General features: G+C 50.9%; 1 protein-coding gene and 1 pseudogene across 1 annotated transcript; one reads left to right on the top strand and one right to left on the bottom strand.

Annotated features, from left to right (window-relative positions):
* Positions 1-1,841: 1,841 nt before the first annotated feature.
* LOC137145567 (verrucotoxin subunit beta-like) lies at positions 1,842-4,091 on the top strand (the record flags this gene model as incomplete). The annotated part of the gene is made up of 2 exons (XM_067536412.1): positions 1,842-2,840; positions 3,895-4,091. Coding segments are annotated over 2 exons (1,196 nt in total), but the record flags the coding sequence as incomplete, so codon positions are not given.
* A 3,374-nt stretch (positions 4,092-7,465) lies between these two features.
* On the bottom strand, positions 7,466-9,817 carry LOC137145566 (verrucotoxin subunit beta-like; annotated as a pseudogene).
* Between the last annotated feature and the right edge of the window lie 2,302 nt (positions 9,818-12,119).

Here is a 12,119-nt window from a genome sequence, read left to right as displayed (position 1 = left end):
ATATTGTTGTATTTAAAAATAAAGACACACCCTCTAGTTAAGCTTCTAACCATCAAGTAATCTCTGGTTCCTGACTGGAAGCAAGGTCAGTGGGCATTTTAATCCCTACAGACACTGCTAAGGAGAAATTAGCCTGTTAACTGCATTTACTCTGTACAGTAACTTAAAACTTCCAGTGACAATCGTCAACACCGTGGATTCTCTGGTCAAACTCTGTAGCCAGACTTCAGACACACAGACCACACTGTACCTGGTGCTGCCAGCTCAGCTTGCAGTCAGCTCAGTCTCTCTGTTCTTCCCTCCGAGCCTGCAGGTCGCTCTGACTTCTGTGCTGTCTCCTGGGCTGCTGGGGATTTCTCAGACTAGCTCTGGGTTTTCTGGCTTCTTCTACCTCTGATTAGTGCTTCTACCGGATGGAAACAGATTTCAGTTTCTGTATGTGTCAGGGTTTGGGGTGGAGGGAGGAAAAGTACTTGGTTGGCAAAATCTTATAAGAAAGCTATTTGGAGTGAGTTTTACAGGGGGGGGGGTTTCCAAGCAACAAAAAGCTACAACGTATGAGAAAACATAGACTGACCTGTTCCATCTTGGGGGTGTTGGAAAGGAGGGGGTGTCTCTGATTAAGGATTCTAGTAATCTCCAGACTAAATAGTTACATTGTGCTCTGCATGTGATACTCCTCCAGCACCCTAAGAAATGTCACCTGGTGCAGAATGCAGCTGCTAACCTGGGGAGGGGGGTGTCCTCACACATGTCATGTGACACCACTGCTCTGTCATCTGCCCCAGCGTCCACTTCATTTCTGGGTGCAGTTCATAGAGCTGATTTTGACCAATCAACTCTCTGGTTTAGTTTGGGTCCTGGTTACCCCAGGGATGCTCCTCTGGTTGAGTTCTATCCTGAGCGGTGTGATCAGTTGAGGTGATGAAGCTAAGCACCCCCATTTTAAAGATTATATGAAGTATGAAAAAATAATTGGACTGGTGCCTCCCCTCCCCGATTCCTTTTGCTTCCTTGTGATGGAGAACAAGGTCTGGTGACTTGTAGCTGTATTTCCTCTTCAAAAATGTGTGTGCGGGGGTGACCTTTCTGCTTGGTTTTTCGTTTTTATCTAAGGAATATCTGGAATGTCAAGTCTGATGCTAGTGGTCTTTTTCTGAAGGATTTGGAGATGTGGATTGGGAGCTCTCTTATCCCTAAATTGAAGGAGATTGGGAGTTAAAACTTTAACTCTACTCCTGACTGTTTATTCAGTCATTTGAGCTAAATAGGTGCGAACAAAAACCAGCCAAAAAAAAAATCCCTTCTGTCCGAATTGCTCGCCAGGGCAAAGTCCTCCCTCCCCTCAGTCACTGCTCCACCAGTCACTGGAAGGTGGCAGCTGCCCCCTTAAGGCCGCAAAGTAAGACCAAGAACTCAAAGAGCCCTACTGGGATGATGAAGGCAGATTTCTGTCTGGGTTTAAAGGCACCTGCCAGTAGCCTTTGGTGAGATCCATAGTAGCGAGGTAACGACCCTCCCCCTCAACTTGTCTAGAATCTCATCTGTCGTAGGCGTGGGGTAGGCATCAGATGCGCTGATTGTATTCAGCTTCTGATAGTCTGTATAGAATCTGATCGACCTGGTCCCTTCTGGCATTACAGTCTACGAATCTATGAGATGGACAGACAGAGATTCTAACAGAAGGTCAGATAACAGGGCACAGCGATTTGAGCCCTCAGTGCTGGTATGCTTTTGCTCATGGTGTGTCTTTAATATGGCACAACTTATTACATTACATTGGAACAATTTCTTATCCTCTCCAGTGATCACTGACTCTGTGCTCCTGTGGAATTGTCCAGGTATCACTTTGTGGAGCATCGAGGCCTTTAAGAGAGACGTGCAGACAATGCCAAAGCACAATACTGAATTCCAGATCATTGCGTCTGACACCATTGAAGACAAGGCCTCTCTCCTCAGTCTGTCTGGGACCCTGAAGGCCAGTGTCCTAGGGGGGATGGTGGAAGTAGGTGGATCTGCAGCATTTTTAAATGATGCCAAGAAATCAAAACATCATGCACGAGTGTTTCTCCATTACTCAGTGACAAACAGGTTTGAGCAGCTGACTATGAGCCAGTTGGGGAGTGATAACATCGTTTATCCTGCTGTGTTTGACCAAGGCACGGCCACCCATGTAGTCACAGCTGTGCTGTACGGGGCTCAGGCTTTCTTTGTGTTTGACCGGGAGGTTTCTTCATCAGAGAGTGTGGGAGAGATAGAGGGAAACATGAAACTGATGCTAGAAAAGATACCAAAGGTTTCCGGAAGAGAAGAGGGGTCTGGGGAGAAGAAGAACAAGGAAGAAGAAAAAACTGAAAATTTCAGTTGCAAATTTTATGGCGATTTTGCTCTTGAGAACAACCCGGTTACTTATCAAGATGCCATGGAAGTTTACTCCACTCTCCCTAAAAGGCTTGGAGTCTCTGGTGAAAACTCTGTACCGGTGCGAGTCTGGCTGTACCCACTGAGCCTGCTGGATTCCAAAGCCGCTCAGGTAGTGTGTGAGATCAGCTCGGTGCTGATCAATGATGTTCAAAGTGCCATGGAGCACCTGACGGAGTGCGACGTCTGGTGCAACGACATGGGGAGGGACAGAGCTGCTACGGCCTTCCCCGAGATCAAGAGGAAAATCCAGCAATTCAGAGATCTGTGTAAACAACACAGACAGACCTTCCAAAAAGAGCTAGCAAGAACCTTGCCCTCTATCCAGGGTGGCGGAGCAGAGGAAGGGGACCTGGTGGAGATTATAACAAACAAGGAGCAGTCACCATTAGCTGCCCAGCAACTCAATGAATTTCTGGGTAAGCGTGATACGTCCGTGCCCAGGATTGCCAACTGACAATGCCAAGGTCAGGGCAGGCTGCAAAAGGAGAGCAGATTCTCCCCACGCTGGTGGGTGACACTGAAGCTCGGCTTCCCAACCAGCCACGAACTGCTTCTGATTACCCCACACTGGATATCATGAAGCCAGTCCACAAATGCCCACAGCCCCCTTCACTGCATTTCAGCTCCAGGCTCCCAAACCAGCACCAGGTCCAGCAAAGAGACCAGTTACTTAAACTCTCTGCTCTTTGCTAAAAAGGTTCCCTCTGACCTCAAGGGGTCAGCCACAGCACCAGAGCAATGTAAGTTTGGATCTTACCTAAAATACCACGCTGGCAGCCAATCCTTTAGTAACTAAACTAAAGGTTTATTGTAAGGGGAAAGAAATAAACCATGAGAGAAATGTTAAAGGGCTAAAGTAAATCACAGATATACAAATGATTGAAAGTCCATATACATCAGGTTTCTGGAAGAAATGTGGAGTTGCAGGCTTGTATAGTCCCCTCTGGTTTACATCCAGTACCTGCATGGGCTAGGTCCTTCAGCTCAGTTGCAAGATGAATTGAACCAGAGGTAGGTGTGTGTCTGCAGACTGGACAGGAGCAAAGACAAAATGGTTTCTCTGGCTTGATCTTATAAACCCTTTGTCTTTTGGCCATGTGGCCTGTGAAACTTACAGGAGCTAAAATGGAGTCCAGAGTCACCTAAGCAGGTTCTGGTGACTCAGTGGTGATGCTGGCTTCTCCCTCTGGGCCCCTTGCACCTGGGAAGGCCTTAATGAGCCATTCTGCAGGCCATTGTTCTGCGGCCATCCTATCTGGGGTGTTGGCCAGGCAGCACAATTTGAAACACAGATATCTCAAATACATCTACAACTTCCATTTCAAATATCACACATGAACATAAGTATTATCATCTGACTTAGCACATTATAACTTTCCGAACAGCACCTGACATGGCCTATCCCACATGGATTATTATGATTCTGCCATACTGATGTCACCCAATATACTAACTGCCCCCCCACTCAAGCCAGCCCGCATGACAGTAAGAAACAGGCAGAGATGGATTTTGTCAATTCCTACCTCGCTGAGCTAGAAGGGGTGGAAGTCGTATCCTCCCAGAGCGAGCTACAACGAACAGTTCTCAGCCCCAGGCATGACTTCGTTGTCCCCAGCACTGAGGATTTTGCCCACACCAAAGCGGCGTGGAACCCGGTTGCCATATGAAGACCCCACACCGCACAGTCCCCGACGCAGAACCCGGTCGCCGGAGTTAGGCTCGGCACTGCAGAGTTCGGAGCAGCGCCGGTCTCAGTCACCAAAGGGTAGAGACAAAGCTCCGGTACCTCGAGCTCCTCAGAGCGCACCTCTACTTGCCGGCACCATTCGCGGCAACGGAGGTGGTCCTCATCATCCTCCAGCTCAGAGGCGTTGAGAGGACGGTCCCCGGCACTGGACGGCACCCAGGACCGAGGCCATGCACGGCACCGCAGGTCTAGTGGCTTGGGGTCCACAGGGTGGACAGTCAACGGGACAGCTGACGCCCCCACAAGGCACCACAGCCGACAGCACAGTCAGCCCCAGCTTGGCCCCAGGGTCAATGGCCACAGCAATGGCCTTATTGGGCCCCACGGGGCATCCAAATGGGACAGAGGCCACAATCCATCCTGTCAGCGGGAGTTCAGTCCGTGCCTCCGGCTCAGGAGAAGGCCCATATGCACCACTCTTCGGACGAGGAGTTGGACCCCATGGAGTGACCCTCTACGGGTGCATCTCTTCATCAGGTGAGGGAACACCTGCAGGATGCGCTCCAGCAGTCCTCTTCCTCCTCACCGGACAAGGCAATCTCCCAGGACCATGTGGCGCCACTGGAGGATTTCAGGGCGCACTAGGAGCTGCTCAAGAGGGTGGCCTCCAACTTGGGGCTGGAGGTGAAGGAGTTAGAGGAGGCCGATGATTCCCTCTTCAATGTGCTGGTAGCAGCTGCCCCAGCGAGGGTGGCCTTACCAGTCCATGACAGGGTCCTCAAAATTGTAAACGCCCTGTGGCAAACCCCTTCCTCAGTCACCCTTATGTTGAAGGTGGCGAGAAAAGTATTATGTCCCGGCCAGAGGGTTTGAGTATTTGTTTACTCACCTGGCCCCGGGAACCCTGGTGGTAGATGCAGCCAACGAGAGGGACAGGCAAGGTCATCCAGGGTCTACTCCCAGGGACAAAGACAGCAAGAAACTGGATTTGTTTGGGAGAAAAATGTATTCCACGGCAGCCCTGCAGTTCAGGATTGCCAACCATCAGGGCCCCCTGGGTAGATACAATTTTAATTTGTGGGACTCCCTCAGGCGGTTTGCTGAGGCCCTGCCCCAGGACCAGGCCACAGACCTTACCACCATCCTGGATGAAGGAATCATGGTGACTAGGGCAGCGCTCCAGACGTCCAGTGACGCTGCTGACTCGGCGGGTAGGGCCATAGCCTCTGCCATTGCCATGAGGAGATGCTCATGGTTGCAATCCTTGGGCCTGTCCCAGGAGGTGCAGCAATCGATTCAGGACCTCCCCTTCGATGGGTCGGCCCTATTCTCTGACCAGATCTATGCGAAGCTGCACAGTCTGAAGGACTCCAGGGCCACACTTCGCTCCCTGGGCCTGTACACGCCCCAGGCTTCCAGGATGCAGTTCTGGCCCCAGGCACAGCAGCAACCAAGGCCTCCACCTAGGCCCTTTCAACCCTATAGGAATAGGGGGTTCAGAAGTAGGAATCAACTCCCCAGCTCATCCTCAGCCCCCCCAGCAGGGGCCCCCCGGGGTTGGACAACAGTTAAACAGCTCACTTCAGGTGTCTTAGTTCCCTGCCCTTCCTAGCCTCCCTAGACTGGTGGCGGACTCTCCGGGCAATGATGGAAGATGTTCCATTCGAGGAACTGGTCCAGTCGGTCACACTAATTTCTGATGCGAAATTAGTGTGACCGACTGGACCAGTTCCTCGAATGGAACATCTTCCATCATTGCCCAGGGTGTCCGCCACCAGTCTAGGGAGGCTAGGAAGGGCAGGGAACTGAGACATCTGAAGTGAGCTGTTTAACTGTTGTCCGACTCCCCGGGGCCCCTGCTGGGGGGCTGAGGATGAGCTGGGGAGTTGATTCCTACTTCTGAACCCCCTATTCCTGTCCCTATTCCTATAGGGTTGAAAGGGCCTAGGCGGAGGCCTTGGCTGCTGCTGTGCCTGGGGCCAGAACTGCCTCCTGGAAGCCTGGGGCGTGTACAGGCCCAGGGAGCAAAGCGTAGCCCTGGATCCTTCAGACCGTGCAGCTTTGCATTGGTCTGATCAGAGAATTGAGCCGACCCATCGAAGGGGAGGTCCTGAATCGATTGCTGCACCTCCTGGGACAGGCCCAAGGATTGCAACCATGAGCATCTCCTCATGGCAATGGCAGAGGCCATGGCCCTACCCGCCGAGTCAGCAGCATCACTGGATGTCTGGAGCACTGCCCTAGCCACCGTGATTCCTTCATCCAGGATGGTGGTAAGGTCTGCGGACTGGTCCTGGGGCAGGGCCTCAGCAAACCGCCTGAGGGAGTCCCACAAATTAAAATTGTATCTACCCAGGGGGCCCTGATGGTTGGCAATCCTGAACTGCAGGGCTGCCGTTGAATACATTTTTCTCCCAAACAAATCCAGTTTCTTGATGTCTTTGTCCCTGGGAGTGGACCCTGGATGACCTTGCCTGTCCCTCTCATTGGCTGCATCTACCACCAGGGTTCCCGAGGCCAGGTGAGTAAACAAATACGCGAACCCTCTGGCCGGGACATAATACTTTTTCTCGGCCACCTTCAATATAGGGGTGATTGAGGAAGGGGTTTGCCACAGGGCCTTTACAATTCTGAGGACCCTGTCATGGACTGGTAAGGCCACCCTCGCTAGGGCAGCCGCTACCAGCACATTGAAGAGGGAATCATCGGCCTCCTCTAACTCCTTCACCTCCAGCCCCAAGTTGGAGGCCATCCTCTTGAGCAGCTCCTAGTGTGCCCTGAAATCCTCCAGTGGCGCCAAGTGGTCCTGGGAGATTGCCTTGTCTGGTGAGGAGGAAGAGGACTGCTGGAGCGCATCCTGCAGGTGTTCCCTCACCTGATGAAGAAATGCACCCGTAGAGGGTCCCTCGATGGGGTCCAATTCCTTGTCCGAAGAGTGGTGCATATGGGCCTTCTCCTGAGCTGGAGGCACGGACTGAACTCCCGCTGACAGGATGGATTGTGGCCTCTGTCCCATTTGGATGCCCCATGGGGCCCAATAAGGCCATTGCTGTGGCCATTGACCCTGGGGCCAAGCTGGGGCTGACTGTGCTGTCGGCTGTGGTGCCTTGTGGGGGCGTCAACTGTCCCGACGACTGTCCACCCTGGGGACCCAAGCCACTAGACCTGCGGTGCCGTGCATGGCCTCGGTCCTGGGCGCCGTCCGGTGCCGGGGACCGTCCTCTCGATGCCTCTGAGCTGGAGGACGATGAGGACCACCTCCGTTGCCGCGAACGGTGCCATCGAGTAGAGGTGCGCTCTGAGGAGCTCGAGGTACCAGAGCTTCATCTCAGCACCAAGGACTTGCAGTACCGCTTACCCTTTGGTGACTGAGACCGGCGCCGCTCCGAACTCCGCAGTGCCGAGCCTGACTCCGGCGACCGGGTTCTGCGTCGGGGACTGCGCGGTGTGGGGTCTTCGTATGGGAACCGGGTTCCACGCCGCTTTGGTATGGGCGAACTCCTCGGTGTCGGGGACAATGAAGTCATGCCTGGGGCTGAGAACTGTTCGTTGTAGCTCTCTCTGGGAGGATACGACTTCCACCCCCTCTAGCTCAGCGAGGTAGGAATTGACAAAATCCATCTCTGCCTGTTTCTTGCTGTCATGCGGGCTGGCTGGAGTGGGGGGGCATTTAGTATATTGGGTGACATCAGCATGGCAGAATCATAATAATCCATGTGGGATAGGCCATGTCAGGTACTGTCAGGAAGGTTATAATGTGCTAAGTAAGATGATAATACTTGTGTTCATGTGTGATATGTGACATGGAAGTTATGGATGTATTTGAGATATCTGTGTTTCAACTTGTTCTGCCTGGGCAACACCCCAGATAGGAAGGCTGCAGAACAATGGCCTGCTTAATGGCCCATTAAGGCATTCCCAGGTGCCAGGGGCCCTGAGGGAGAGGCCAGCATCACCACTGAGTCACCAGCACCTGCTGACGTGACTCTGCACTCCATTTTAGCTCCTGTAAGTTTTACAGGCCACATGGCCAAAAGACAGAGGGTTTATAAGATCAAGCCAGAGAAACCATTTCGTCTTTGCTCCTGTCCAGTCTGCAGACACACACCTATCTCTGGATCAATTCATCTTGCAACTGAGCTGAAGGACCTAACCCATCCAGGTACTGGATGTAAACCAGAGGGGACTATACAAGCCTGCAACTCCACATTTCTTCCAGAAACCTGATGTAAATGGACTTTCAATCATTTGTATATCTGTGATTTACTTTAACCCTTTAACATTTCTCTCATGGTTTATTTCCTTCTTTTCACAATAAACCTTTAGTTTAGATACTAAAGGATGGGCTGGCAGCGTGGTATTTTAGGTAAGATCCAAACTTATTTTGATCTGGTGCTGTGGCTGACCCCTTGGGGTCAGAGGGAACCTTTTTAGTAAAGAGCAGAGAGTTTAAGTAACTGATCTCTTTGCTGGACCTGGTGCTGATGTGGGATCCTGGAGCTGAAATGCAGTGAAGGGGGCTGTGGGCATTTGTGGACTAGTTTCTTGATATCCAGTGTGGGGAAATCAGAAGCAGTTCGTGGCTGGTTGGGAAGCCGGGCTTCAGTGTCACCCACCAGCATGGGGAGAATCTGCTCTCCTTTTGCAGCCTGCTCTGATCTTGGCATTATCAGTTGGCTACCCTGGGCACGGACGTATCACACTTACCCAGAAATTCATTGAGTTGCTGGGCAGCTAATGGCGACTGCTCCTTGTTGGTTATAATCTCCACCAGGTCACTTTCCTTTGCTCCACCGCCCCGGATAGCGGGCAAGATTCTTGCTAGCTCTTTTTGGAAGGTCTGTCTGTGTTATTTACACAGATCTCTGAAATGCTGGATTTTCCTCTTGATCTCGGGGAAGGCCGTAGCAGCTCTGTCCCTCCCCATGTCGTTGCACCGGACGGCGCACTCCGTCAGGTGCTCCATGGCACTTTGAACCTCATTGATCAGCACCGAGCTGATCTTGCGCACTAGCTGAGCGGCTCTGGAATCCAGCAGGCTCAGTGGGTACAGCCAGACTCGCACCGGTACGGCGTTTTCACCAGAGACTCCAAGCCGCTTAGGGAGAGTGGAGTAAACTTCCATGGCATCTTGATAAGTAACCGGGTTGTTCTCAAGAGCAAAATCGCCATAGAATTTGCAACTAAAATTTTCAGTTTTTTCTTCTTCCTTGTTCTTCTTCTCCCCAGACCCCTCTGCTCCTCCAGAAACCTTTGGCATCTTTTCTAACATCAGTTTCATGTTTCCCTCTATCTCTCCCACACTCTCTGATGAAGAGACCTCCTGGTCAAACACAAAGAAAGCCTGAGCCCCGTACAGCACAGCTGTGACTACATGGGTGGCCGTACCTTGGTCAAACACAGCAGGATAGACATTGTTCTCAGGCCCCAACTGGCTCATAGTCAGGTGTTCAAACCTGTTTGTCACTGAATAACGGAGAACCACTCGAACATGATGTTTTGATTTCTTGGTATCATTTAAAAATGCTGCAGATCCACCTACTTCCACCATCCCCCCCAGGACACTGGCCTTCAGGGATGCAGACAGACTGAGGGCAGAGGTCTTCTCTTCAATGGTGTCAGAGGCAATGATCTGGATTTCAGTATTGTGTTTTGTCATTGTCTCCACGTCTCTCTTAAGGGCCTCGATGCTCCACAAAGTGATACCTGGACAATTCCACAGGAGCACAGAGTCAGTGATCACTGGAGAGGATAAGAAATTGTTCCATGTAATGTAATAAGTTGTGCCATATTAAAGACACACCGTGAGCAAAAGAATACCAGCACTGAGGGCTCAAATCACTGTGCCCTGTCATCTGATCCTCTGTTAGAATCTCTGTCTGTCCATCTCATAGATTCGTAGACTTTAATGCCAGAAGGAACCAGGTGCTGCTCCCCACGAAGGACAGGTCGATCAGATTCTGTACAGACTATCAGAATCATAGAATCATAGAATATTAGAGTTGGAAGGGACCTCAGGAGGTCATCTAGTCCAACCCCCTGCTCAAAGCAGGACTAACCTCAGCTATATCATCCCAACCAGGGCTTTGTCAAGCCGCAGCTTAAAAACCTCTAAGGATGGAGATTCCACCACCTCCCTAGATAACCCATTCCAATGCTTCACCACCCTCCTAGTAAAAACTTTTTCCTAATGTCCAACCTAGACCTCCCTCCCTGCAACTTGAGACCGTTGCTCCTTGTTCTGTCATCTGCCACCACCGAGAACAGCCTAGCCCCATCCTCCCTGGAACCCCCTTTCAGGTAGTTAAAGGCTGCTATCAAATCCCCCCTCACTCTTCTCTTCTGCAGACTAAACAAGCCCAGTTCCCTCAGCCTCTCCTCATAAGTCCTGTGCTCCAGCCCCCTAAGCATTTTGGTTGCCCTCCGCTGGACTCTCTCCAACTTGTCCACAAGCTGAATACGATCACCATGTCTGATGCCTACCCCACGCCTACGACAGACGAGATTCAAGACAAGTTGGGGGGAGGGTCGTTACCTCGCTACTATGGATCTCACCAAAGGCTACTGGCAGGTGCCTTTAAACCCAGACAGAAATCTGCCTTCATCACCCCAGTAGGGCTCTTTGAGTTCTTGGTCTTACTTTGCGGCCTTAAGGGGGCAGCTGCCACCTTCCAGTGCCTGGTGGAGCAGGGTCTGAGGGGAGGGAGGACTTTGCCCTGGCGAGCAATTCGGACAGAAGGGATTTTTTTTTTTTTTTAGCTCAAATGACTGAATGAACAGTCAGGAGTAGGGCTAAAGTTTTAACTCCCAATCTCCTTCAATTCAGGGGTAAGAGAGCTCCCAATCCATATCTCCAAATCCTTCAGAAAAAGACCACTAGCATCATACTTGACATTCCAGATATTCCTCAGATAAAAACAAAAAACCAAGCAGAAAGGTCCCCCCCGCACACACATTTTTGAAGATGAAATACAGCTACAAGACACCAGACCTTGTTCTCCATCACAAGGAAGCAAAAGGAAAGGGGGAGGGGAGGCACCAGTCCAATTATTTTCATACTTCATATAACCTTTAAAAATGGGGGTGCTTAGCTTCATCACCTCAACCGATCACACTGCTCAGGATAGAACTCAACCAGAGGAGCATCCCTGGGGTAACCAGGACCCAAACTAAACCAGATTTGATTGGTCAAAATCAGCTCTATGAACTGCACCCAGAAATGAAGTGGACACTGAGGCAGATGGCAGAGAAGTGGTGTCACATGATGTGTGTGAGGACACCCCCCTCCCCAGGTTAGCAGCTGCATTCTGCACCAGGTGACATTTCTTAGGGTGCTGGAGGAGTAGCACATGCAGAGCACAATGTAACAATTTAGTCTGGAGATTACTAGAATCCTTAATCAGAGACACCCGCTCCTTTCCAACACCCCCAAGATGGAACAGGTCAGTCTATGTTTTCTCATACGTTGTAGCTTTTTGTTGCTTGGAAAAAAAAAAACCTGTAAAACTCACTCCAAATAGCTTTCCTGTAAGATTTTGCCAACCCTCCCTCCACCCCAAACCCTGACACATACAGAAACTGAAATCTGTTTCCATCCGGTAGAAGCACTAATCAGAGGTAGAAGAAGCCAGAAAACCCAGAGCTAGTCTGAGAAATCCCCAGCAGCCCAGGAGACAGCACAGAAGTCAGAGCGACCTGCAGGCTCGGAGGGAAGAACAGAGAGACTGAGCTGACTGCAAGCTGATCTGGCAGCACCAGGTACTGTGTGGTCTGTGTGTGTCTGAAGTCTGGCTACAGAGTTTGACCAGAGAATCCACGGTGTTGACGATTGTCACTGGAACTTTTAAGTTACTGTACAGAGTAAATACAGTTAACAGGCTAATTTCTCCTTAGCAGTGTCTGTAGGGATAAAATGCCCACTGACCTTGCTTCAGCCAGGAACCAGAGATGACTTGATGGTTAGAAGCTTAACTAGAGGGTGTGTCTTTATTTTTAAATACAACAATAT

The sequence above is a fragment of the Emydura macquarii genome, unplaced genomic scaffold (genome assembly GCF_026122565.2).
Source record: "Emydura macquarii macquarii isolate MOO-44397 ecotype Brisbane River unplaced genomic scaffold, CSIRO-AGI_Emac_v2 contig_3577, whole genome shotgun sequence".
In the NCBI taxonomy this organism is placed as follows: domain Eukaryota; kingdom Metazoa; phylum Chordata; order Testudines; family Chelidae; genus Emydura; species Emydura macquarii.
The sequence above is the reverse complement of the archived record's forward strand: the minus strand, read 5'-3'. Positions and strand labels throughout refer to the sequence as shown.